This window comes from Metarhizium brunneum, chromosome 1 (assembly GCF_013426205.1).
Source record: "Metarhizium brunneum chromosome 1, complete sequence".
NCBI classification, from domain to species: domain Eukaryota; kingdom Fungi; phylum Ascomycota; class Sordariomycetes; order Hypocreales; family Clavicipitaceae; genus Metarhizium; species Metarhizium brunneum.
Genome location: NC_089422.1, coordinates 4,720,128 through 4,746,926, shown reverse-complemented (window position 1 = coordinate 4,746,926; position 26,799 = coordinate 4,720,128). Strand labels below are relative to the sequence as shown.

At 53.8% G+C, this 26,799-nt stretch overlaps 9 protein-coding genes across 9 annotated transcripts; 6 read left to right on the top strand and 3 right to left on the bottom strand.

The window, feature by feature from the left end:
* Nucleotides 1-1,341: 1,341 nt before the first annotated feature.
* Nucleotides 1,342-3,060, top strand: IPK1 (Inositol-pentakisphosphate 2-kinase; the record flags this gene model as incomplete). Its single annotated transcript, XM_014693622.1, has 3 exons — nucleotides 1,342-1,729; nucleotides 1,891-2,163; nucleotides 2,237-3,060. The coding sequence occupies 3 exons, from the start codon at nucleotides 1,342-1,344 to the stop codon at nucleotides 3,058-3,060; spliced, it is 1,485 nt and encodes a 494-aa protein (XP_014549108.1).
* Nucleotides 3,061-3,506: 446 nt separating this feature from the next.
* On the bottom strand, nucleotides 3,507-4,924 carry Slc29a1 (Equilibrative nucleoside transporter 1; the record flags this gene model as incomplete). Its single annotated transcript, XM_014693623.1, has 2 exons — nucleotides 3,507-4,683; nucleotides 4,749-4,924. 2 exons carry the CDS (start codon nucleotides 4,922-4,924, stop codon nucleotides 3,507-3,509), a joined length of 1,353 nt encoding a protein of 450 aa, XP_014549109.1.
* A 1,743-nt stretch (nucleotides 4,925-6,667) lies between these two features.
* G6M90_00g014120 (uncharacterized protein) lies at nucleotides 6,668-8,716 on the top strand (the record flags this gene model as incomplete). Its single annotated transcript, XM_014693624.1, has 1 exon — nucleotides 6,668-8,716. One exon carries the CDS (start codon nucleotides 6,668-6,670, stop codon nucleotides 8,714-8,716), a length of 2,049 nt encoding a protein of 682 aa, XP_014549110.1.
* Nucleotides 8,717-11,743: 3,027 nt separating this feature from the next.
* cat-3 (Catalase-3) lies at nucleotides 11,744-14,223 on the top strand (the record flags this gene model as incomplete). The annotated part of the gene is made up of 6 exons (XM_014693625.1): nucleotides 11,744-12,028; nucleotides 12,095-12,297; nucleotides 12,363-12,603; nucleotides 12,679-13,041; nucleotides 13,099-13,306; nucleotides 13,376-14,223. The coding sequence occupies 6 exons, from the start codon at nucleotides 11,744-11,746 to the stop codon at nucleotides 14,221-14,223; spliced, it is 2,148 nt and encodes a 715-aa protein (XP_014549111.1).
* Nucleotides 14,224-14,916: 693 nt separating this feature from the next.
* On the top strand, nucleotides 14,917-16,591 carry UGT3A1 (UDP-glucuronosyltransferase 3A1; the record flags this gene model as incomplete). Its single annotated transcript, XM_014693626.1, has 2 exons — nucleotides 14,917-14,977; nucleotides 15,039-16,591. The coding sequence occupies 2 exons, from the start codon at nucleotides 14,917-14,919 to the stop codon at nucleotides 16,589-16,591; spliced, it is 1,614 nt and encodes a 537-aa protein (XP_014549112.1).
* A 288-nt stretch (nucleotides 16,592-16,879) lies between these two features.
* Nucleotides 16,880-17,668, bottom strand: G6M90_00g014090 (uncharacterized protein; the record flags this gene model as incomplete). Its single annotated transcript, XM_014693627.1, has 1 exon — nucleotides 16,880-17,668. The coding sequence occupies one exon, from the start codon at nucleotides 17,666-17,668 to the stop codon at nucleotides 16,880-16,882; it is 789 nt and encodes a 262-aa protein (XP_014549113.1).
* Nucleotides 17,669-19,696: 2,028 nt separating this feature from the next.
* On the top strand, nucleotides 19,697-21,432 carry sif2 (Sad1-interacting factor 2; the record flags this gene model as incomplete). The annotated part of the gene is made up of 3 exons (XM_014693628.1): nucleotides 19,697-20,842; nucleotides 20,927-21,278; nucleotides 21,356-21,432. The coding sequence occupies 3 exons, from the start codon at nucleotides 19,697-19,699 to the stop codon at nucleotides 21,430-21,432; spliced, it is 1,575 nt and encodes a 524-aa protein (XP_014549114.1).
* Nucleotides 21,433-21,934: 502 nt separating this feature from the next.
* G6M90_00g014070 (uncharacterized protein) lies at nucleotides 21,935-22,964 on the bottom strand (the record flags this gene model as incomplete). Its single annotated transcript, XM_014693629.1, has 2 exons — nucleotides 21,935-22,534; nucleotides 22,680-22,964. 2 exons carry the CDS (start codon nucleotides 22,962-22,964, stop codon nucleotides 21,935-21,937), a joined length of 885 nt encoding a protein of 294 aa, XP_014549115.1.
* A 1,079-nt stretch (nucleotides 22,965-24,043) lies between these two features.
* G6M90_00g014060 (uncharacterized protein) lies at nucleotides 24,044-26,139 on the top strand (the record flags this gene model as incomplete). The annotated part of the gene is made up of 4 exons (XM_014693630.1): nucleotides 24,044-24,345; nucleotides 24,428-25,820; nucleotides 25,889-26,062; nucleotides 26,122-26,139. 4 exons carry the CDS (start codon nucleotides 24,044-24,046, stop codon nucleotides 26,137-26,139), a joined length of 1,887 nt encoding a protein of 628 aa, XP_014549116.1.
* Between the last annotated feature and the right edge of the window lie 660 nt (nucleotides 26,140-26,799).

Sequence of the window (26,799 nt, the reverse complement as noted above, 5' to 3'; positions counted from 1 at the left end):
TCTACTACTACTACTACTAGTAGTACAATCATCCGTCGTCCGTCGTCTACTTATGATACATCATCCATCACCCAAGTACTCTCCACACAACTACGCACAAACGCGATGCTAACATTAGTACGTCTGGTGTTAGCAACCACCACTGATAACCTTGGTCCCCCCTCCCCTTGGCTGTGTTGTATGTATGTGTCGACGGTGTGCATGTACATACATACTTAAGTACGGAGCACCCCAGACCGCTTCTTGCTGGGTTCTGGCTTTCTGGCACTTGGCACGCAGCCAACAGCTGGCCATTGACGTGCATTTGATGCATCCAGAACGCAGCCGTCAAAATACGAGACATGGCCAGAGGCGCAGAGGCGCGGATGCACGAACTGGTCGACGCATCAGCCGGAAAGGAGGACTGGACTGGACTTGGCAACGATGTACTATCATCTGCAGGGACGTGGACGCCACTGTATGCTGCTGGTGTCTGGTGCCTGGCTGAGTGACTGAGTGAGTGACCAGCACTGGAGGCTGCCTCGTCAAGTCTGGTCGCAAGTGCATCGACCAGTGCCAGGTGCCAGGTGCCAGGTGCCAGGGCGGCCGGGCTCAGGCTCAAGCTCAATCGAGCCAAGTCTCGGCGGCGTCTGCTCCAGCCAAGTCACTTGGTGCTGGCCAAGAACCACTGAGCTGACCAGACTGACCAGACTGGACCTTGACATCTAGTAGTAAGTACCAAGCAGAGACTAGAGCCAACATTCTAGTTGGACAGGGAGCTGTTGACTCAACTGAACCAACTGAACCAACCCCGTCCACTTGCACTCGGGCACAATGGCCTACATCTGTCGGTACATGTAGCCACTTTCTCGTGCAAGTGGCTTGAATGACCGGACATCGGACCGTTGACTCGTTAGTCAAGTGCTCTATAACTTAGAGCTGGCCTGGCTTACCATCCATCGAGTAACAAAGGTAAACCTTGCATCCAACGTGAAAAGTACATATACACGGCGCGTACGGAGTACAGTCCACTCGCCACTCTCCGTCCTCATATTATTTCGCATCTTCACCGGCTGCTCCGCCAGACGACATCTCGACATCCCCCGTCATCTCAACCGCCCCATTCGCGTCATGAGGCCTCGCAAGACGCACCGTCCGATGCCCTCTTCAGCTGGTCCTTGAGCAACCCCCAAGTCCAAACCACCCCCCCAGCAGCTGCCGTCTCTTTGTCCTCGGCCCACGAGACCTTGGACGTCTGGAGCCTTCTATCGAGCCATTGAGCCATTGAGCCAGCCCTGCAGTGTGCCCCCTCGCCGTTGTTGCAGTGCCTTGCAGCATCCTGCAGGGTCGGGGGCTCCAATCATGGCCTTGCATCTTGTGCCACCCCAGCCCAGCAGCGAAGAATCTGCTTCCAATCAAGGCGACGCCGCCGAGCCTTGCTTCGATGACAACTCATCTGATCTCGCCCAGACTCCCGTTTCCAACCATGGCTCCGTCGTTGACGCTATAGAAGACCATGAATCCGGCCGTGACCATGACGGTGGCTGGTTGACTCCCCAAGATATGGCCATCCTCAAGGTCCTCGGCAGCGAACCATGTCCCATGAACTGCTTGGGACAGCACCATCATCAATGCCTCAAGCGACTTCCCTCTGGCACCAAGCCTGTAAAACTGGTCGGCGAAGGTTCCGCCAATGCCGTCTTTGAGATAAAAGTCCCGCCTCGCGATCGTGCCGGCCGTGACCTTAAAGGTGAGAGAGATGTTGGCGACACCCTTCTTTGCTCTTTTTCTTTTTCTCTCTTTTTTTTTTCTTTTTTGCTTCAAACAGGAAAAGGGAAGAAAAGGAAAAAAAGAACGATAAAAAAAAATAGAAAAACACTCTGCAACAACATGGCGCTAAAGACATGGTAGGATATCTTTTGAGGGTTGCCAAGGTGCCCTCGCTCGGAGCTGCGCCGACTTACAACTATGTCTATCAGCAGCAGTTCCTCCAGACCACAATCAAACCCATCCTCGGCGACCACGTAGTAAACCAGGAGCTGGTTGTGCTCCATAAGACGGGCATCATCCAAGAGCTCAACAACCTTTTGAGAACTATAGACCACACCCGCAAGGACAAGTTCAAAGGGACATATGTCGGGGAGACCGACTTGGGGTTCCTCGTAGAGGACATGCGACCTCAAGGTAGGATGACGACTTTGGCAAACCCCCCTGCACATGCCCATCTCTCATGAGCTGACGCGAAACCCATTTACAGATCCAGAGACTTGTACTCTCGTCGAGTTTAAGCCTAAGTGGCTGTCGCAGTCCCCCTCTGCGCCAAAGAACGCCATCAGATGCCGCCAGTGCGCCATGGAGCTGCGCAACCTCGTCAAGGACTTGTCAAGGAATAAAGCACGACCAGAACAGAAACCATGTCCTCTGGCTCTCATCAGCTCGGATTCCCCCTGGCCAGTCCGCTCCCCGTTCAGAATGGCCCCGCATCTTGAAAACCAGGGTAGCAAGGAGTTTTACTTGGAGGCCCTGGGGGCCATCCCAACCCATCCCGCCATTCGCGACTTGAAGGCGCAGCAGGACATTCACGACACGGTCGGTCCATTGTATGCCGCCTCGTCGGATCCATTCTTCCCCCTGGCCATGACCCTCCGCGACTGCACATGCTTTGCCCAGATACACAAATGCACGCCGTCAGTGCGGATTAGGTTTGGCGACTTTGATTGGAAGGACCCCCAGGTCAAATTTGAACGGTGGCGAGGCGTCGAGGAAGAACTCATCGAGAAGGGGTTTTATACAGCCGAATGGATCCTTTGCGATGGCACCTTCTACCGGCCGCCAACGCTCTGCCTCCTCGAGCACATGCCGACAGTGTCCAAAAAGGACATGGCCATCATCGAGATACGCGACTCCAAAGAAGATCGGTCCACTGACCCGCAACAGCATGCTTTTCCATTGCAGGCCCCCCCGGGGACCAAGATTCACAGATGTCAGACGAACACGGCCGTCCTGAAGCGACTTCTGGAACCATATAAGAAGGAGGCGCCGGATTTCACAAGACCGGCGCGTAAAAGGTCGGCATCATGAAGACGGGCAGCTTTTGCTTGATTCTAGGCGTTTTATAATTTTCCCTGTCAATTTCTTCAACAGGATTTGTATTACCAAGGCGTCAGTGTACGCACTGACCTCCATCGTGGACGGCAATCCATCATGAATGAGGCGTTGGGTAGCATCATAATCAGACTCGGCTCTTATCAGACTTAGCTTGGCGTTGGGAGACTGCACAGAGGCCCCCCTCCCCGTTGATGGCGATGGGGGAAACATTTGCATTGGAATTTGGCTGCGTGGACGGCAAATAGGGGTCCTTTCCTGGTCTGGGGTTTTTTTTTCGTCTTCTTTTCTGCTCAAAAAAAGATTTTTCCGGGTTGCTCAAATCTTATTTCTACAAAAATATTCTTATACACGTAATATTTTTAAAATTATCAACCAACGCCCGTTTATCCCATGAATACGTCATATGTACATCATCAGCTTCATATATCCGAAATGGTGAAACTCAGCAAGCTGCCCGCGGTGAGACCTATCACGAGACACAAGCCCATGAACCCGCCTGTTGCTTCCCGCTCTCCCTCGTCAACCCACTCCCCCGAGGCCATCATGAAGCTCGAGCCCAGCCAACCATTGGTGAGGCCAAAGGTGAGCTGTACAACAAAGAGATAAAAGAAGTCACTTGACACGACGGCACCCCGCCCACCAATGTTACACAAGAGGTACAGCGGCAAGAAGGCGACCCGTGCGACAGAGCACAGGAACAAGACAAACGGCCGGTCTTTGAGCGTAAACGGCATCGCGGTGGCAATGCGTCCACCCAAGTCACCCAAGTTCCAAAACACGAAGCCGAGAGGAATAAACGCCGCCGGCCGGAATATGGCACCCGCGCCCTCCTGGACGGAGTGGATCTTGGCGGTAAACACGGGGAAGAACATGGTGACGGCAAAGGTGACTGCCACCCCGACAGCCAGCCAGCGCAGCTTGAAGAAGAGCGTCCACAGGGACACGACTTTTCTGGCGGCGCGCTCCGCCTCCTCGATGCTGTTGATGGACTCGGCCATGCGCTGCACCATTTTGTCTTCGACGCGGCGATTGTGCCGTCGGACAAGAGGGACGAGGGCGACGAACGTGACGACGGAAATCACCACCGCGGCGAGGAAGTAGAAAAAGGCGGACGTCTCGCCTCCGCTCGCGGCGTCGCCTGCTGCGCTCCTGTCGGGAGGGAACAGCAACACGGACGAGACTTGTGCTACGGCCGGCAGAACCCCCGACACGCCTTGGCCCGCCATGAGGGCCTGCATGTACTCGGGCCTTCCGAAGCTGGCGGCGAATGCGAAGGCGCCGTTTTGTATGAGCCCCGTCGCCCAGGACGACAGGGCGACCATTACGAGGAGGAAGGCGAAGTATGCGCTGGGGCTGGCGCCGAGGAACAAGGTCGTGGAGCATGTGAGGAGTGCGAAGACGACGGTGCTGATTATGAGGGCGAGGTTGATGCGGAATGGGTACGAGGCCGAGTATTGGATGTTGCTGAGGATGAGGAGCACCGAGAGGTTGGTGATTGTCGAGACGGTGAGGATGGCGGATTGGAACGTGCTTTGGATGGAGGGCGACGCGGCGAAGCGCGAGGAGAAGTAGGGCGCCGCGGCGAGGAACATGTTCCTGTTGGTCGTGGTTAGCGATTGCGATTGCGATTGCGGTTCAAGGTAGGGACAGAGAGGGCATACCAGGCCCATAACATGGCGACGCCGAGGATGCCAAAGATGCTGTATTCGATCCATGAGAAGGGAATCAAGTCGGTGTCGCGGAGGATGGCGGACGACTCCAGCGCCGCGTCGTCCGAGGTTGCGAGAGGCTCATACTCCTCTGCTTGGGAGCGGCCGATGGGTCGTGAACGATCCATGGTTGACTTGAGGTGATGCTGTCTGTGTCTGGCGATGGTGTCGAAAGCGCAAGTGGCGGTTTAGGGGGAGACGAGCCGGTGGTCGGAATTCGGAGTCCCGACGTATGAGGAGGATGAGGCTACCTGGGCAGCTAGGTCGTATACATGACCACCAGCGATTTGGAAGCTGCACGTGGACAAGAAATGGTGATGATGGTGGTGATGATGTCAGGTGCCAGGCGTTAGCACTTGAAGGGCACCAGACTACATAAGGATCAACGGTTGATGGCTTGGGCGTTGGTGTCTCCACTGTGCGCCCGTCGATGCGAGGCAGCTTGAGGGCATCGGAGCTGTCGGACTGACGCGGTGGATTTGGATTGGGACAGAAGAATATTTTCCCTTTTACGAGACGTGCTAAGTAATCTAGTATTACATGTTATTTGGCTATGATGATTTTTTATGCTGAGAAGTTGCGCATATGTCACATTTGCGAGGCAGAGCCAATAGCGCATCGGGTATTGACAAGACTGGACAGAGACGTCAACGTTCAAATCATAACGGCGCGGGGATCTGGATGCGGCGAACTCGGGCACGTACCGGCCTGGACACTAGTATGTACAGTGGGTGTAGTAAAAACTCATTGCACGTACCGGTACTCCGTAGACGCACCAAACTCCAATCTCAAGCAAACACCGCTTCCAAGCATATCGCAGAGTGTTCATCAACCTGGAAGACCACATGTGCAGGTTGCCAAATCCACAGTCACCGCTGTTCACGCCGGCGACGCGACGTCTTGCTACGCAGCTAGCTGTGACAAGGTCCTAGTGCTGACATGTCTTCCTGGACGCTGGGGCCGATGTCGATGCCGACATGTATGATGTCACCACTACACCTCTGTGGGCAAAAAAGCAGACTCGATTCTACCAAACTTTCCTAATCCAACACTGATGCCTTATGTAGTTACATAGCACCCAACGAAGAAGCCGTTCTCCACATGCTTGCTGAATCATATCAAGCTGGGTTGATGGAGGAGAATCATTCGATAATGCCACGACAGGCGAGACCACAGTACGAGAGGTTGTCCAATTGGACAAGGAAGACACGTTTTTCACCTTTGTTGATGCCCTATTCTTCCACCGCTGATGTCTGTTGGGCTTTAATGTTTAAGGGTTACTCCATGTAGACTATTGTAACCTTGTTAATAAATGACCCTCTGTAAACACGTTGAAATGTTTGGCAACAGCAACACCAGCGCCTTTTTTGTTTTTTGTTGGCAAGGCCGTTGCTAGTCCGTCTCCAGTGTAGATGGTGCAATATAGGCTAATAGCCAATCAGAGGCTCGTCGCAGAAGGAGAGCCTTGTTCGCGTTGACGGGAGCTAGTCGACAGGACGGGCCAGTGTCTGCTCATGTCTGGCGCCCTCGAATATTCCATGGCGCCCGAGCTCCGCTGTGGCAGTGATTTCTATTGCCGACTGCTACCAGACTAGCACTGTACACCCACTGTAGTCCGGCACCAGCCGGTGCCTGACCTCACATGCAAGCTGTTTTGGGCTCCAGTCCTGTCTGGTTGCTGCGGCTGACTGGACCTGAAAGCTCATGACGCCAGGCAGCTTCGGCGCAGCACCCGCACCATCCGCACCATGACGCCGCCTCCTTGCCGTTGCTTGGGCCATGGCACACGACAAACATGCATATTGCCATTGTTTGCCGCCAGCCTGTGATGATTCCCTCGCGCGCGCGCGCATTCTCCCAGGTCACCAGCCATGCCTGAGCCGGCTCACTCCCCGCAGCGCGACCGGGCGCGGGATCGTGATCGTGACCGAGACCGAGACCGAGACCGCGAGCGAGATCGCGACCCGTCGCAGCACAGCAAACGTCTGAGCATCACAGACCGCATCCTCGGTTCCCTCAACCAAGCCCGCAAGGAAACATCTGCTGCCGTGCAGCGTCGCACATCGACATCGGCATCGACATCGGCATCGGCATCCGCCTCGGCCTCGGCCAGGCAGTCTCCCATCCCGCGCATTCGCGAATGGCTCAGCACATGCAATACCCAGCACGGCAGGCACTGCAGCGGCACGGACAGCCGTGACGCCCCGACCTGGCGCCCGATTCACCTGATAGATTGCGATGAACGCTGCTTGGTCCGCTCCAAGCCCGCCGACAGATACTCGGCCCTCAGCTATGTTTGGGGAGTCTCGAACCCGCGAGACACCGGCTCCGACGCCGCCGCCCAGCTGTTGACCACCAACCTCGATGCCTACCAGCTCAGCCTGCCTGACAAGGGCGTACCGCAAACCATCCTCGATGCCATGTGGCTCTCTAAAAAGCTTGGGATACGCTATCTCTGGGTCGATCGCATGTGCATAGTCCAGGATGATGAACAGGACAAGTCCGAGCACATTGAACACATGGCCTATGTGTTTGCCAACGCCTGTCTGACCATTATTTCCGCGTACGGCGACGTTCACACAGGCCTGCTTCCCCTGGATCCGCGCCGGCCTTCTCGGGCCCCCAGGCAGGGAAACCCAGACCATAATGGCTTGCTGCTGTCGTCAAAATGGAACACGAGGGGCTGGACACTGCAGGAGCTTGTCTATTCGAGACGAGCAGTTTTCTTCTTTGAAGATGCCGTCACCTGGGAATGCCACTGCGACCTATGGCAGGGAAATGCCGCAAACATGACCAAAATACTTCGTGGTAAAAAGCCTGCCTGCACGAATCGATTGTCCGAGGCGGCATTCGCATTTCAACACACAGAGTGGCCCGACATGGATGAATATGCTCGCCTGGCCATGGACTATAGTATGAGGAGGGTCACTATAGTTGACGACTCAATCAGGGCCTTTGCTGGCGTCACGCACGTATTGTCTCGCATTTTCCAAGGCGGTTTCGCCTACGGCATGCCTCTCATGTTCATTGACATTGCCCTGCTCTGGAGACCCCAAGCGACGATTCGACGACGCGCCATGTCTCGTCCGCCCTTCCTCCCGTCATGGTCCTGGATGGGCTGGTGGTTTGACGGTATTCCCGTTGACCTCACCCTGTGGAGGGCGGCGGCGGACTATGTCGAGGAAACGCAGGCGGTAAAACGGGGGCAAGAGTCCAAGAGATTTAAGCCGACGCACCCGTTCCGCATCAAGACAGTGGTAGCCTGGAGTCTGTCAGACAGGGCAAACTCCGCACCCATTGATAACACGGGCTTGCGGATGCGCGAATTCCGCTCCCGCAAAGGTGCCGGCCAGGCTCTGCCTCCGGGGTGGTCCAAGTCCGGCAGCCACTTCAAGCACGACAGCGACGACTTGACCCTGTTCAAGTACCCCGTTCCAGTGGAGGATGTTCCCGAGGACGGCCTATACGAGTCGCGACCTACGGAGCTAAGCATACCTGGGCCGCTGCTCTATTTCCGAACAACGACTGCATTCTTCGACGTCGATTACGCCATCTCCATGGCGCCCAAGGACATGCCGAACCCTCCAGTGGCCATTGGCAACATCTTTAGTCGGTCCAACCGCTGGATAGGAGAGCTGCGAAGCCATGACGGCTGGCTGGGGGTGCAGTCATCCAACTACGGTGGCGAGGAGAAGCTAGAGTTTATTGCCATTTCGAGTGCCATGGAGCGCAAGGGCTCGTATGTATTTCCAATGGACAGGTTTTCCGAGAGCATGGACGACGACGGCGTGGTGCAGTTTGTCAATGTGTTGTGGATTGAAAGAATATCGGGGGTTGCTTATAGGAGAGGCATTGGTCATATTTTGCAGAAGGCTTGGGACGTCGAGGCAAAGGAGGAGGTTGACATTTATCTTGGCTAACAAAATTGCCGCGTGGAAAGAGCAGAGGAGAAGGGTGTCGAGCTGGTTTGCATGATATTGGGAGTATGATCTGATGTTTGGGCATATTTTGGTTTAATTTTGCTTGCTTTTTTACTGGTTGAGCTCTGAAATCTCTTGTATTCCTCTGCATATATTTTCTTTACTTTCTTCTTTAGTGTGTTTTATTTTCTTTTCTTTTTTTTTCCTCTGTCGAAGTTGTCATTGCATATCATGTGACGCTGGTGTACATTGTGCGTATTTGAGGCCTGCCTGCCTGGGGCTATCCGTGCCACATGTGAATTCAAAAATTGACATTTCTCTATTTTACCTTTTTTTTTGCTGCCCAAGTGAAGGACTGAGTTTTGAGTTCCATTCCAATTGGCGCCGAAAATCTTTGCCCAATATTTACAACGCAAAACTCTGCGTCTATCAAGCGCTTCCTGACCAAGCTAGCAGCGGTCGGACCTGGCTCTGCCTCTCGAAGAACAAGCTGAACCGCCACCGAGGTTCGTGGGCTTTACTCATCGTGGGCGGCTCTTGCTTTCGTCCGTGCTGTGTTTTGGTTCGGATGCTCGTCCTGGCAGTGGGTTACATCGGGCGAACTGCCCACGAGGCTTGTGCAGCGAAGCAGCTACTATTGTGCGTTGACTGATTTGGAATCCGGCTAATGGGTATGGAGTACAGTTTTCTGGTAATATCCGGCGAGGCAAGCCAGCTTTCTCCTGTTTTGCTGGTGGCCGATTGACGCCAGAGGCACATGGACTTGAAACTACTTCCCGGTTGACCTTCATTCCGGGGAACAAAGACACACACTGTACATTATGCAATCCTGGACGACGTTGCCACGAGGCGACCGACGAGATGGAAGATCATACCTGACCGTAACTGGGCCATGGAACGGAGTGTGTAGTGTGACCTGGCGAGCTGTATCGGCTGTTGGCTGCAGGACGGAGGACCACTTGAAAGACCCAGCTATATTGGATCATGTCGAAAAGAGGGACGTTCGAAGCGTAACGGACTGCATAATACGTATTCCTCATAACTTCTGGGAAGCTTTAAATTTAGCAATAGTGGCCTCGTCACCCACAGGTCTTCGCGAATAGGCGGCCACAATGGGAAAGCCAAGAGAACCCCCCGCAACAATCGACGGTGTCCCAGTTGGGCAGTGCGATCTTCTGGCATCAAGACAGGGATATATCATGTTGGTCTCGCAGGTAGCCAAGACCCGCGGGCATGGTGAGAGGTGAAAAGTTCCCCGGCCTTCACCCTTGTCATCAGCACTCGGTGGCACATAGACATGTACTACAACAACACGAGTAGTGCGGCCCTAATCACGGCTGTCCTCTCTAGTTGACGTGGTGGCGATGGTTTCTGCAGGTGGCTTACGGATGGGCCCGGAGGCTATCTCTGCTATCTGCCGTGATTTGTCACTTCGCAACATCGTGGCCCGTCTTGGTGGCCCTTGATGCTCTTCATCCATCAGGCCGTCATAATTGACAAGACGGCTATTGGCCGTTGCCGTCCATGTTGTGCTGACCAACAATGCAGCCAAAATCGATTGCGACTCACCGTGCTGGCAATATTGGCATTGTCAATATGACAATATCCCTGGGGATCTCGTCCCTGACTGGTAGGAATGTCCCTTGCACAACATCCGGACCGCCTTCCGCCATGGCTTGAATCACATTTTTATGGGCCAAACGGCTCCTTGCCAATCTTGCGTCCCATGCGACCATGCAGCTAAATTGTTTGACTTTACGTTAGACTCGGTACCGCAGGGCTTTGGCTCATTGGCATCTTGCCAGCCCCGGCGGCACATGGGCCCAGAGGTACGCCATAGCGCATCGGGGCTCTGCGATTAAGGATTAAGTTTGAGATGCCTCGGGGACTGGGCGCGGGAAAGCGATGTCTGTACGCCGTTTGACCGTTTGACCGTTGGATCGGGCAGACATTCGGTGAAGTGGTGGTGTGAGTGTGGTGTGATTCAGACGCCAGCAACGCCACTGATACACGCAGACTCGAGGGAGCAACCGGCCAAGTTCTACTCCGCGAGCTAATTGCCAATACCGAGTTATTGTCCTTCCATCCATGGGGGCTGTTTTTATGCAACTGCCACGGGCCTATCGCTGTCGACATTCATCCCGTCTCCAACGTGGGCCCCATGACCGAGCCAATGGGTTTCAACGTATTAGTGATCGACACTGGAGAGAGCTCTGGATATGTACATTCGAATCTCTCTCCGGCAAATGCTTGGGATAGTGCCGTGGAGATCAGGCCGGTTATGTTTCTGGTGGTCAAACCATCCCATCCCAACCGATCCAGGTTCATGGGCCATGCAGTTTCTGGATGATGAAGGCCTGGAATTGGAAAGGAGCAGCGACCTGGCGCTGGTAAGCGGAATTCTACACGCTGCAATCTCGTCGGATGGCGAACCAACTCGTTGGAGAGAAAAAGCAAGGCGGGCTTGGCCTGACCAAAGGCAGCGAAGTGGCTCATGCGGAACTCAGTTGTATCGACGGTCAGTCTAAACCACCCATGCAAACATGGACAAGACCTTGGGAGCTTGTCCTGCTCATCCGAGCCTTGTTGATAAACCATGTGGGTGCTTCAATGCACTCAACGTCACACAACGTGGGGAGATTCTCCCAAGAGGATTCCAGGGGAGTCTTGACATACATACGTGCAAAGTACAATGCAACGTCCTTCAACCTTCCAATACTACTCATCTACACGAACCCTTTGGTTCCACATCATGGGTCCCCTTGGAGTCCTGCATCAGTTCAAAGCTAGCCCAGACCCTTGCGGGTACCTTTGACACTTCCGTCATTGACCATTTAGCTTCATCGCCAATTTCCCATCATGCAGAGTGATGAGACTTCGAGAAACGAGCTAGTCTTGGATGTATAAGTAGCCTAGGCCGCCTCCCATGCCACCACCACGGCTCTGCATCACGACTTCTGGTGAGCCATGTCTCGTTGAAAAGGCTATTAGTGACTACTCATCTTGTCTTATACGGAGTACACCAACATGGTTCAAGCACGTTTAGTAGCCATTTCTTTGGCGCTGGCCAGCTTAGCTTCTTCCCAGTGTCCCTACGCCGACCCGGGACGCCTTGCTGCAAGGACTGAAGGCCGTCCCGACTCTCGCGAACACCTCAAAGGCTACGAAGTTGACGATGGTGATGTGTTCCTTACTTCTGATGTGGGCGGTCCTATTGAGGACCAGAACAGCCTAAAGGCTGGAGAGCGCGGTCCAACTTTGCTGGAGGACTTCGTATTCCGGCAAAAAATAACGCACTTTGACCACGAAAGAGTAAGTGGCTTACACCGTCGGGGACTGTCAGATATTTGATAGTTGGTTAACGAAGTATTTGTACAGGTTCCTGAACGAGCAGTCCATGCTCGAGGCGCCGGCGCCCATGGAACGTTTACCAGCTACGGGGACTTTAGCAACATCACTGCTGCGTCGTTTTTGGGGGCCAAGGATAAGCAGACACCGGTATTTGTCCGCTTCTCTACTGTCGCCGGCTCCAGGGGTAGTGCGGACACTGCTCGTGATGTTCACGGATTCGCAGTCAGACTGTGAGCTTCCCGTCCCCCCTTTGACAGCGCACAAGGCCATTGCATGCTAATCACTACATAATTAGCTACACCGACGAGGGCAACTTTGACATTGTCGGGAACAACGTCCCGGTTTTCTTCATCCAAGATGCAATCCAGTTCCCTGATCTCGTTCACTCGGTCAAGCCGCGATCGGACAACGAGATTCCACAGGCGGCCACTGCCCACGACACGGCATGGGACTTCTTCTCCCAGGAAACCTCTACTCTCCATACCTTGTTCTGGGCCATGGCTGGTTATGGAATTCCTAGAAGTTTTCGCCACATGGTAGGTTTACCAATCATCAACACAACACACGCTCTCGCGGCGCTTGCTCTGTGTAAAGGCTAATACGCATCTTAGGACGGCCACGGCGTCCACACCTTTCGACTCGTGAATGAGAATGGTGACACTAAGCTTGTAAAATGGCACTGGAAAACTAAGCAGGGCAAAGCCAGCATGGTCTGGGACGAGGCGCAGCACGTTGCTGGCAAGAACGCCGATTTCCACAGACAGGATCTCTTTGATGCCATTGCGTCTGGCAACTTCCCCGAGTGGGAACTCAATATCCAGATGATCAATGAGGATCAGGCTCTTGCCTTTGGCTTCGATGTTCTTGACCCTACCAAGATTATCCCTGAGGAGCTTGCTCCCCTGCGGCCTCTCGGCATTCTCAGACTCGATGCTAATCCGGCGAATTACTTTGCTGAGACGGAGCAAATTATGGTACGCTTCAAGAAGCCAACGTGGTCATCCATGTATAAGACGCTAATCAAGGCTTAGTATCAACCTGGACACATTGTGCGAGGTGTTGATTTCACAGACGATCCTTTGCTGCAAGGTCGTATTTTCTCCTATCTGGATACTCAGCTTAACAGACACGGCGGTCCCAACTTTGAACAGCTTCCCATCAACAGACCCGTTGTTCCTATCCACAACAACAACAGAGATGGTGCTGCGCAGAACTTGATTCACAAGAACACTGCTCCTTGTAAGTTTACGATTGATTGACGAGTTACTGTGCACCATGAGTATCAAGCGAGTCACTGACAGCCAGTAGATATTCCCAACTCGATGAACAAGGGATTCCCCAAGCAGGCCAACCGGACTCAAGGCAAAGGCTTCTTCACCGCTCCCGGCCGCCAAGTTTCTGGTGCTCTCGAGAGACGCCGAAGCAGCACTTTCCAGGACCACTGGAGCCAGCCTCGACTGTTCTTCAACTCCATCACCCCCATTGAACAGCAATTCCTCGTTGACGCCATCCGGTTTGAGACAAGCGGGCTCACTCGAGAAGTGCAGCAGAACGTCATGGTGCAACTCAACAGGATCAGCCACGACATCGCCGTCCGCGTTGGCAAAACGCTGGGTCTTGAGGCCCCGGCCCCCGACGACACGTACTATCACGACAACACGACCCAGGGCCTCTCCATCTTTGGCCAGGAACTGCCCACCATTGCTACCCTCCGCGTCGGCGTCTTGGTCTCGACCGAGTCGAGCGACTCTCTCACTCAGGCGAACTCTCTCAAGGAGCAATTCAGCGCCAGCAAGGTCACTGTCGTGACTGTCGGCGAGTCTCGTGTTGACGGCATTGACCAGACGTACACTAGCGCCGAGGCGGTTGGTTTCGACGGCATTATCGTGACCGACGGCGCGGAGAAGCTGTTTGATCCTAAGAACAAGTCTACGCTTTTCCCGCCCGGCCGCCCCCTCCAGATCGTCGTGGATGGGTACAACTGGGGTAAGCCGGTTGGGTTCTTGGGTAAGGCAAAGGACGTTGTAGGGGCTGCTGGAGCCAGCGAGGGTGCTGGCGTGTTCATCAAGGACGGCCCTGCGGATATCGTGGAGGAGTTTAAGAAGGGTCTTGCCACGTTTAAGTTTACGGATCGGTTTGCGCAGGATGGACAATGAGTGTTAACGAGATGAGATGGATGTGATGAAGTGTGACGTTTGATTTTCGTTGTCAGATATATGGTAATTGACTTATTCTTCTACCTTGACGTGCCGATGGACAATAATTGATGTGATGGGTGTGTCAGCCATGTTATGGTATTGTCGGCCAACATTTGCAATTGGGACAGGTTTATAGGCGTAAGAAAAGTATATTGTCTAGAGTTCTTACACTCGTCACTCTATTTACACTGTATTCGAGTATGCGCCGGTGGACTCTGCTTCTAGTTCTCACTCGAGGCGGATAAATTGTGTAGTATTATGGTAAGCTTACTCCGTACTCAGCTGGTTGCAACGTTGATGCCATGCATTTCCGTCAGTTGAACCCCTGTACATGAAGGTGTTGCCCCATCGGCATTGTATGGTACGTCCGAATTCCGCGTGCGAATCAGCCTGCTTTGGTTGTATCTGAGGCAGATGATTCGATATTCCTGGATTTGTGCCACTCACTTTTCGCACAGTCCAAACCCCGACGGAGATTAATTCATGATTTGTAAAATCGCTTGCGTGATAATCTGACGTGTCATGGCCGATGTTGCGATTCAAGGCATTTAATCCCGTCTTTTGGAATCCGTATTAGAAGCCGCTCATCTGCACACGGCTTTCTTACTCCAGGGCCGGGGCTAGTCTTGAGTCGAATTCATCACGGCCACTATGGCTGAAGTGCCTCGTACGATTTTGCTCGTCGTCACTACTGGCGGCTTCACACACGCGGGTAAGTGCCGCAGTCCATCATCTCAATCATCGTGCGACTTACACGGATTTGTCTCGTGCAGCGCCCGTCCTGGAGCTGGGCAAGGTTCTCTCCGCGCGCGGGCACAACATCGAGTTTGCCACTCTGGACGGCCAAGAGAACTGGGTCAGCGGCTATGAATTCGTCACCAAGGTCCATGTTCTTGGGCCGGGTCCAACAGAAGAACAAATGAACAGTCACTACCTTCGCATGCGCGACTGGGACATGTCCAGGGGGGTAGCGACCACCATGGAGTCCAAGTTCATGTTCGACTCGTTCTGGCCCCAGACGTATAAGCGCTTGAAGGCCATCATGGAGGACGACTCCAGTGCGAAGCCGGGCATGATTGTGGCGGATTTCTTCGCCGACGCCGTTAAAGACGTACACTTTGAGTATCGTGTGCCCCTGGCCGTGGTGTGGCCGCAAATGCCCCATCTCATGTTCCCCTGCTCCTACATACCGGGCGAGCCGGGATTTCAAATAGAGGGGACCTTGACGTCGGAAGACGCGTCGATGTGGCTGCGGCTCAGGAATGAGTGGGTGGTGATTCGGGCGCTGCCGCAGATCGTGAAGCTGTCCAGGTTCACCAGGGCGATGCGCAGGAAGGCCGGCGTCGGCTATGACTTGCCGAGTCCCACGAAGCCAGACTACCTGGTGTTGGTCAATTCATTCTATGGGCTGGAGGTGCCAAAGGACCTGCCGCCTCTATGTGCGCCGGTAGGACCGATTCTGGGCGACGAGTTCCCCCCCCTGGATGATGCCACGGACAGGTTCCTCGCCGGACACGGGAAGACGGTGTATGTCGCGCTGGGCACGCACGTCATCCTCACGAACGACGACACGGCAAAGATTGTCAACGGGCTGCTGCGACTCCTTGCAGAAGGCCTGGTTGACGGCGTGATTTGGGCAGTGGGCAGAAGCGGTCGTCGAGACATGGACGGCGGCCAGACATTCCAACACCAGGGCCGGGCCCTACGGCTGGGGGACTTGATGGACGGCAGACACCCGGACTGGCTGTTTACTCTGTTCGCTCCCCAGCGAGCCATACTGGACAGCGATTCGGTGTGTCTGTACTTTACCCACGGCGGCGGCTCCAGCGCCAATGAGGGCGTCTACCACGGAAAGCCAATGCTGGCCATGGGCATCTTCTCGGACCAAGTCGCAAACATGACGCGGCTCGTAGGGGCCGGCGTGGCCGAACCGCTGAACAAGTTCCGCTTCACGTCGGACGAACTGTACACCAAGGCACGGACGATGTTGCGAGACGAGCAAGGCCTCTATGCGAGGAACGTGCTGCGGCTGCGGCGCATTGCCCGCGTGGCCGCCCGTCGAAAGCACCACGCGGCTGATTTGATAGAGGAGCTGATGTATGACGCTGAGCTGAGGTTTCAAGGAGACAGGGAGCTGCGGCCCATGCATTTGCAGACGGCGGATATGAGAATGCCCATGTACAAGGCTAGAAACTGGGATCTGATGGCTGCTGGAGCCGTTGTGGTTGCTTCAGTATCGGGACTTGGGATTACTCTCGGGAAGATGCTGTGGATGCACAGGAAGTTGGTGACCAGCTCGGTTGGATCCTTATTTTCAGGTTCTTGAGAGGTCATCACTATGCCGCTGCTGCTGCTGCTGCTGCTGCTGCTGCTGACAAAAGTGTCAATTGGCTTTCTTTCTACATCTGGTGTAAATCATAGTCATATATTCGTGTATTCCATCTTCATTTCCAACTCCCCAAAGCAGTCCAGGTCGGAACCGCTCAACAGAATACCGTATTGCCGTTTTCTGCACCTTGTGTTTTACTGTCAACGCCTGTCGGTAGCCGGGAATTGCCCAACGGCAAGCGAAAAAACTCTGGCCTGCTCTCATCTGCTCTTGAGTCCCAAGCAATCATCGCTTCGCAGCCTCCCTCATCTCGCTCCTCTCCTGGACAACCTCGGAAACGGCCCTCGCAACATCCGACTCAAGTGTCGCAAATCCCTGGACAACACCGTCCCGATCACCCTTGCTCATCTCCTGGCTCATCTTAAACTTGCCCTGGAGCTTGTCAATGGAGATCTCGATGCCGATGATGTTCTTCTTGAGCAGCTCGATGTAGCGGTCCGGCGCGTCCGTCACATTCCACTGATCAGGGCGGCCGTTCTGGCCGGTATAATCCATGATGGAAATCTCGGTGTGGTTGGTCAAGTCGGTGATTTGGCGCGTAAGAAAGTGCGACGTCTCATCTGACTTGGAGTCGTAGTAGATCCTGGCCTTGCCGTATGCTTGGACGGCGGCGTAGTTCCACGTGGGGACTACTTTGCCAGTCGATGGCTTCGTCTCGGTATAGAACTGAGGCGTGACGTAGTGTGACGGGGTGGCGGTGAAGAGGACCAGGACATCTTGCTCCAGGACGTTGGTGTTGGTGGCGTTGTTGTTGTTGTTGTTGGAGGAGGAGGAGACGGACTCAATCATGACCTTGCTATGGGGGTTCTGACGGGCCAAGTGGCCGCGGAGGACACCAAGCTCGGTTTCGCTAGACTCATCTTGGACGTCGAGAAGCCAGGGGATGTGAGTTGCCTGAATGAAGGGTTCGGTGGAGGATGGGATGGCGGTGGTGAGGACGCCGAGGGGGTATGAGCGGATGAGGTCTCTGAGGGCCGGGATGCGTGATTCGGCGTGGACGGTTCGTAGATACATGGTTTGTAGTGAGGTGAGGTGAGGTGACGGTGGGTTGTATGATGGTTGATGAGAGAGGGAGGCAAGAAGAGAGAGGGAGGCAAGAAGAGAGAGGGAGGCAAGAAGAGAGCGAGGGAGGTCCAGGTCCAGAGGAGGGTGGACTTTATAGACGGCTGCTGGTTCGCGGATGAAAGATGAGAGAGTACATTTGGAGATGCGCCCTCCGGATGACGAGACACGGGAGGCTGAACAGCGTCCCGTCCGACTGGCGCTTGGCGAGCACTAGGTCAGATGGTCAGCTGGTAATGGTAAATCGTGATGATGCGCATCAGGCACGTCGACAGGTTGCGGAGGCTCAAAGCACAATGCATAATGCATGCTTGGCTTGTGGTGTATCAAAATAGAGCCTTCAACCACACACGATGGAGCAGATCGGGCCATTCAAGGCTTGGACATTTCAAAGAATGGCGCCAAGCTTGTCGGGTGAGTTGACGGATGAGTTGCATTTCCGCGGCGTTTGCAGGCCTGGATGCAGCATTGCGGAATTCAAGCATACAGTCGGGGCTTGGATCAGACCGAACCTGGCTCATGCATGAGGAATCAAGGAGCTGTCAATTAGTCCAAGTGGTAACTTTGGAAGTAATGATTGATTTGCAACTGGCGTGCTGGTGAGATTGATTCAAACCGACTTACCCTGAACCTGGCCTGCAGATGGTCTGGTGGGTCTGGTGCATGTGGACTGGAAGCATTGATGCAGGTGCGTCGAGTCTGGGGTCCTGTGCAGACTGGAGCGCAGGTGCCTGTACTCCGTAACTGGCCAGGAACTGCATGTTGCTTGGCCCACCGAGCGGGACCCCGCGGCCGCCGTCCCCGTCTCTGCAGGGCAAGAAACTTTGGACCCTTGGGAATATCTCCGGAGATGCTCTTTTTGAATGCACTGCTTAAGAAATAAGCCTCCTAAAAATTTACACCTTGGTTCATTGTTCGTGTTTTGCCGCCGCACATGTCGTGGCGTCGAGGGCGGAGGACGTGCATAGGGCGCCCAGCTGTGGGCACGGGCTCAATATTGGCAGATGTCAATTGATATAGTACTTAAGTATGTATGCCAGTTGACTCAGTACACGATGGTTATGTGCATTCGTGTATACCTCTTGACGAGGCAAAGGCGTCAATACCATATCGGCACCTGGTATGCTTAGACTCCATACTTACCTAGGTACTTACCTAAGCCACAAGCAAATGCTGAGGTCAACTGGTACCTTGATGCCCTCACGCGCCTGTCAAGCCGAGTACCTCGCCATGTACCTTGGAACCTTGAACTCATAGCCCTTGCCGTAGCCTCAAGACCGTCTACGAATGCCGCGAGCCACTGCGCTCTAATTAACCAAGTCCGTCTTGTTTCAATGTTGCCTTTCAGCCAGGGCGAACAACCGCAGCGCTTCCTTGCCAAAGTTTAGACGGCCAAAGCCTCGGTGTGTCACCATCACTCCGCGACTTTAACGTACATACCTCTTACTTAAGTAAGTATCTACCTACTTAAGGTAGGCACCTAGCTTAATGTACTTAAGTAAGTATCATCTTCACTTGACTGTCTGCTGCCACATACAAGCATGTACATACAGTACGTAGTACCATGTACATGCACGGGCCTCCCGCCGCTGTCCACTCTTGGCCGAATTGGGAACAGACCTCGCAAGCTGCCGCCGTCATTCATTCATTATTGACAGTCTACGGAGTACAAACTCCATTCGAAAAATCTCATGACGACTTGCTGCAGACGCCATCTTCCATCAACCACCACCGCCGCCCTGTGCCTCTCTGCCTTGGTCCCTGTTTGCCTCAACTCACAGCATCCGAATGCAATTGCATGGTTTTGCTCCTCCCTTTACTATGACGCTCCATCTCATCCAGCAATAACCTTTGCCGTCGGCCGCACCACCCGAGCCGAGCTCCTGCATCCGCCATCACAGCAACCTGCTTGCTGCTCAATAAACTCCGATTCAAAAGGGCCCCTACCCAGCCAACCTTTGATCATCCTGGCCCGTCATCATGGAGCCCCAAGTCATCAGCGAAAACACACCCCTGATTCCTACCACGCCTCCTACTTCCGATCCCCGGCCCCGAAACGCTCGAACCGTCACCTTTTGCCCCGACCCCGTTACCAAGACCTTCGAACCCGAGTCCTATTCCTCTCGGAGCAGCGCTGCATCCGCCAGCAGCAACCTTCCTCCCGGGCCACCTCGTGTCAGCCCGCCCGTCCTCACCGCATTGAACAACAAGCTCAAAAGGCGCAATAGTCACGGCAGCGTCACCATACCCACCACCACCACCACTGCTCAACCATACCTCGGCTCCAAGATTGGGCCGCAGCGAAGTACCAAGAAGACGGAGAAGCTGAAGCTCTTACCAAACCCCGACATTGAAGATGGTGAAGATGAAGAGAGCGGCCGAGATGTTTACTCTCAGTACACGAGAATTAAGGATCCCACTGCGAGGAGAGACGCTGCGAGACTCGGCAAAAGCGACCGCGATCGATTACCCCGGGTCACGGCCTATTGTACCGCCGACAAGTACCAGATGGACTCATTAATGCGCTTCCTCAAGGGTCGGGGCAAAGCGCGTGGTGCCAACCCCAAAATCATCGACGAATGCATCTATACTCCCTACTCCTACACCAAACCCACCAGAATTCACCAGGACCCAGTCCGGAGCTACCTGCGGCGCCACTCAACCGGCAGCGAGATCATGGAAGACGAGGTCCAGCGCCATCAAACTCTTGGTTTGCAAAACCATGACTCCGGCTACGCTGACGAGTCCTCTGCCAACAATATTCCCGATCCCAGTCATTTAGGCAATGAAAGCCTGCTGGGACCAGCCGTCACAGAAGAAGCGCCCGCGGCAGACGACATCTTGGATTTTGATACCCAAGTTCACACCCCTGAAGTATTTCTGTTTGACTACGGGGTCGTGGTCATATGGGGCATGACGGCATCACAAGAGGCCAAGTTCCTCAAAGAGCTGGCCAAATTCGAGCTAGAAAAGCTGGCGCCAGACGACATAGAGACTGAGCTCTTCAACTTTTACTATACCCGCGAGTACCAGGCTCGCATATACAACGATTTCATCACATTAAGAGACAGGAACAACTACATGATCAAGCTGGCTATATCTCACGCACTCGCACAAAGCGTCAAGGTACTGCTGACTACCCCATGTCCTCTGTCCATCATCCAACACCCACCGCAACCACACAGCTCGATGCTAACTGCAGTAATTCAGACGTCCCTGTACGAAGAACTAATAGCTACCACCGTCGACACCTGCAAAGACATACCCGCCCACATCGCCCTCACCGGCAAAATTAATCTCTCCCGGAAACAAATCAACATGCAAATAGGCGACCTCTTCATCCTCCGCATCGCAATCCACCTCAATGGCTCCGTCCTTGACACCCCCGAACTCTTCTGGGTAGAGCCTCAGCTCGAACCTGTGTACCAAGCAGTGAGGAGCTATCTGGAAATGGATCAGCGCGTGGGCCTGTTGAATGAGAGACTCGACGTTATTGCCGACCTGTTGGCCGTGCTCAAGGACCAGTTGAGTCATGGTCACGGCGAGAAGCTCGAGTGGATTGGTAAGTTGCTTGTCCCCTTTTCTTCTCCCTGGTGTTTTTTTTTTCAACTTGTTCGAAATGTGCTAATATATCGCCAGTTATTATACTGATTGCCATGGAAATCTTTGTCGCATGTATCAATATTGCTGTCGATGTGTGGGCAGGCGACATGTAATTTCTTTTGGTATATGCTGTATTCTAGTGCCTTGGATATTCGGGAAATTAGGCAGCATGCCGCTGTTCCATGCCATTGTCTACTTCATCTGCTAGGACCATGTTAGACAAGTCTACGACCGCTGGGAGAGAGATGTATATTTCATGTTTATTCTCTTCTTTTTATTCTCCGTTCTTCATGTTACAATACCAGTGGTGGAATGGAGTTTCCAAAACATTTGGGCATAGGTAGGAAACACGCATTTATTACTTGCAAGGCACACGGAATACCCTGCTGCTTTTACATCTGAGTAAACGGATGGGATCAATACAAACCCATGGCACAAAGCTATTTTAAATATCTATGTATATCTTGTTGACCATATTAACCCGTCGACATTTCATACAAGCAAAAACAAACGCCCCTTGTATGTTTAACCATACAAAATGAAGAGACCGAAAAACTCCCCGCACTGACTTTTTTGTCCAAATGCCCCCATCTCCTCCTCTCCATGTCTAGCAGTTTAATCATCCCCATCCTTCTCCATCCGTGTCTCCCCATCCTGATCTGCATCTTGATCCTGATCCTGATCCTCTGTGTCATAATTGGTCATTTCGACATCTTCGTCTTGAGTTTCGGGCTTATCAGCGTCCCCGGCCTTTTCTTCCTTCTCGGGCGTATCTTCAGTCCCGTCTTTGTCCTCGTCCTCGTCGTCCTTCTCGTCCGCCTTCTTGGAGAGCTCTTCAAACTTAGTCTCGTACTCTTCCTTGTCGGCGTCGGGAAGGTCTTCCCACGCGCGGGTGAGTTCCTCGTCAACGTTTAGATCGGCATCAGCGTCGCCATCGCCATCGCCATCGCCATCTCCATCGCCATCTTTGCTCTTAGCTTCAAGGATAGGCCGGGCGTCCTCACAGTAGAGCTCGAAAGCGTTCTTGGGGAGCTTGGATGGCTTGCTGATGCCATTGGTAGGGGTGTCGTCGGGGTCGGCGCTGCCTCGCTTGGCCTGGGATTCTGAGGGTGATGCGGGTCCTTTGAAGGAGCTGTTGGGGGTGGCTTTGGAGTCGAGGTCGAGGAGGGCAGATTTTCGGTGGCCACGCTTGATGCGCAGCGGCTTGTCCTTGGGCTGATGGGCTCGCTCGTCAGCATGTGAAATGAATGGGAGACGATACGCAGCCAGAGTGGCATTGAGAGTTGTGAGGCTCATCAAATTTGGCAAAGACATCCGAAAAGATTATACAAACATAAATGTCAAGACGGGGCAGGCTCACAGTTGGTGGTGGGCTCGGGCTACCCTCAGAGTCTTCAACGTTGGTGCTGGTGCGCTTGGCCAGCTGTTCAAGCAAAAAGGCCCGTTCTATCCTCAACTTCTCGACTTGGCGTTTTATGCGTGCGAGACGTAGTCTAGCAGCGTCGTTGGCATCCTCGACCTCGTTTGTCCGATTCTTCAGCTGGACGCATTTGCGGCGGTAAGCCTCTTCGACGGAGGGAGGCAGCGAGGGAGGAACGGCTGTTGGTTCGGGCTCAATGTCAGCAAGCTTTCTCTTGGGAGGCATGACGGCTGTTGTCGTGACGATGGCACAGCGGCGTGTTTTGATGAAAGCTGACGATGCGCCAAAGGGAAGAAACGGAAAGTGGATGCTGGATGTCGAGAAGCAAGAGGCTCAAGGTGTTGCGCAGACTAGCGCGACACGGGAGGGACTATGATGGAGGTGTGCGGCAACCGTGGGCAGAAAATGGAAAATGGGAAATGGGAAATGGCCCATGTTCCATTGATTCGCCTGAAAGAGACGAGAAGGACGAATCAGTCGAGCAGGCACGGGAGCAGAGCAGTAACACTCACTGGATGGCGGCGCCATAGCGGCAGCAACAACAGTAATAATAATACGAAAGGCGCTGGGTTTGAGCGACGAGGGCGGGTCCTAATGCGATGGATGATGGGCGAGGGAGGCGGACAATCGGAGGGTGGAGGGCCGAACGGATGGCGATGCAAAAGCAAAGCAAGCGGTAGCAATGACCAAGCAGCAAAAAATGAATCCAATTGTTTACAAGGAAAGCCGAATCAATTGCGTGGGCAGAGAGAGAGAGAGAGAAAGGGGGCGCGGGAGGTGATGGCGTCGAGAAGCACCGGCACGAGGCAGTGGAGAGGCTAGAGCTGAGCTGAGATGCTTTCAAGGACGCCGCCGCAGGACGAGTGGGTGGGCAGTGAGGAAGTAGACGAGGACGGATACGAGGAGGCAGGACGATGAGGATGAGGATGAGGATGAGGACGAGGATGAGATGGAGATGAGATGGAGATGACGATTGAGGTTGCGTGCGAGCGAGGCCACGCAAGGCTGTGATGCGACGAGACGATTGGCGCGTCAGAAGGGCACAAACAGGTGCATTGGAGTCAAACTGGTCGACTTGGTCTTTCCCACGTCCCATGTGCGCAAGCCCAGCGCCGACGTGGTGTTCAATGGTTTATGCCTGCATTGCTGGTGCTGGTGTACCTTCCAGTTGGACCAGACGTGACATGGGTGACATGGGTGCTCGGGACATGCCGGTATTCGGACGCCATGGGCGACTCCATGAGCGACTGACTGACTGCACATGTGGTGGAGGCGGATTAACTAAAGACCCTCCAGGGCCACAGATGCAGCACCAACGCAGGAAGGAACCACCCACCACCACCACCACCAAGGCTGCAAGCACCACACTCGACCACCACAGATTTTCTGGCGGGGCCATTTCCACGGGGGAGCTTTCGAGTGGAAAGCACAAGAACCACGACAAATCTGCCGCCTCCATCACCACCGCCGCCGCCTCTACTCGTCGCAAGCCCGAGTGTGGTGAGCCTCTGCTAGTCTTACGTCTCACATCTCACCGCCTTGCCACCATGTCTCTCAACATCCCAAATGCCCCCAACGCGGGCCTCTTCAAGCAAGGCTACAACAAGTGAGTTGCTGCGCCCAATGCCCTCGCTCTCATCAACACCCCGCCGCATCAAGTTTTGCTAACATGCGGGGGCCATCACCAGCTATGATTCCGAAGATGGCGCCGTCTTGCGAAACATCGACGCCTGCCGTGCCATTGCCTCCACTGTCCAGACCTCTCTTGGCCCCTACGGCCGCAACAAGGTTGTCATCAACCACCTTCAGAAGATGATCTTGACCTCCGACGCCGCTACCATTCTCCGGGAGCTCGATGTCGTCCACCCCGCCGCCAAACTCCTCGTCATGGCCAGTCAGCAGCAGGAAGCCGAGATGGGCGACGCCACCAACCTGGTCATTATCTTGGCCGGTGAGCTGCTTCGCAAAGCCGAGGACCTTCTGCGAATGGGCCTCAAAACCTCAGACGTCGTCATGGGCTACGAAAAGGCACAGAACTTTGCCCTCGAGACGCTCGAGAAGCTTGCCGTCGACAAGGTCGAAGACATCCGTGATCAGGAGGAGCTGAGCAAGGCTATTCGAACCGTCATCGCCAGCAAGCAGAACGGCAACGAGGACTTCCTGGCTGATCTCGTCGCCGAAGCCGTCTTGGCCGTTCTGCCGAAAAACCCTACCAACTTCAACGTCGACAATATCCGCGTCGTCAAGATCATGGGTGGTAGCCTGGAGCAGAGCCGAGTCGTCAAGGGTATGGTGTTCCCCAAGGAACCCGATGGTTCTGTCAAGAAGGCCCGTCGTGCCAAGGTTGCCGTCTTCACCTGCCCCATCGATACCAGCCAGACCGAGACCAAGGGCACTGTACTGCTGCACAATGCCAAGGAAATGATGGACTTTAGCAAAGGCGAGGAGGCCAAGCTCGAGACCGCCATCAAGGAACTGCATGACTCTGGCCTCCGTGTTGTTGTTTGCGGCGACAAGGTTGGCGATTTAGCCATGCACTACCTTAATCGTTTCGGTATCCTCTGCATCAGAATCCTCAGCAAATTCGAGCTACGCCGGGTATGCCGGGTTGTCGGTGCCACCCCTCTCGCCCGACTAGGTGCCCCTATGCCTGATGAAATGGGCAACATTGACGTTGTTGAGACCCTCGAGATTGGTGGTGACCGCGTCACCGTCTTCAGACAAGAAGACGAAGTCACCAGAACTGCCACCCTTGTCCTTCGTGGCGCCACCCAGAATCACCTTGACGACGTAGAGCGCGCCGTCGATGACGGTGTCAACGTTGTCAAGGCCATCACCCGTGATCCTCGCCTCGTGCCTGGTGCCGGAGCTACAGAAATTCAACTAAGCGCCAGAATACAAGCCCAAGGCGAAAAGACCCCAGGACTAAGCCAGTATGCCATCAAAAAGTACGGTGAAGCATTCGAGGTCATTCCTCGCACCTTGGCAGAAAGCTGTGGCCTCGATGCCACTGAGGTTCTGAGTAAATTATATGCTGCTCACCACAAGAATGAAGATGGCGATACCGGCGTTGACGTAGAGGTAAGTTTCAAATCATTGCAAACAAGCTCAACGTCTTGCAGCTGTCTTACACCCACTCTCAACCCTAGAACAACGACAACACCGGCACCCTGGATGCAAACTCGGAAGGAATACTCGATCTTCTCACCTCAAAATCCTGGGCTATCAAGCTCGCCACCGAAGCCGCCCGCACCGTCTTATCCGTCGACCAGATCATTGTCGCAAGACAGGCTGGTGGCCCCAAACCCCCTGGCCCCAACCCTGTGAGTTTCTAGCCCTCTTCATATCTCCTACAAAAATTTACTAACACGTATCATGACAGAACTGGGATGAGGACTAAATTGGGCGATGGGCTAGGTAAAGTAAAACAAAAATTCAATTCCAAGTTACAGAAGGTGAAGGAGTTTCTGGTTGGTTCGTCCCCAGAGACAAAATGCGGCAGTCGCTTAGATATCTACCTTAGATATCTACCCTCTCTCATCTGGGAATGGAAATATGTATGGCGCAACAAAATCGTTTGAGGGAAAACATGGATGAATAGACAAGGAGACAGTGGGATTGTCCAATCAAATCATTGCCACTCTGCATTCTATTGCGTCCACCAAAAAGATGCGATATCGGTTGAAACTCGTAGATTATAATAGATCAGCATCACACATCTATCTAGATTTTCCCAATAGGTTTGCTAAAAGCATCACCGCCGTCATATCATGATATATGAGGGCCTATATATACCTGGATATATATATATATATATATATGTATGTGTGTGTGTGTGTGTATTCTTCAAGCTCTGTATCTTGCTATCTCCCTGCCAAAATGTCCCCTAGCATCCCTCGTATTACATTATCGAAGGTGAAAGAGATCATCGAACAAAACGACAGGTGAGTTAGAACCAGCCATAATAACCTATAAACACGACCAGGAGCTGTTATTTGCTGTGAAAGGGGCAAAACATTGGCCATATTAGAGAAGCTCAGAGCCGATTGCTAAGGAATCC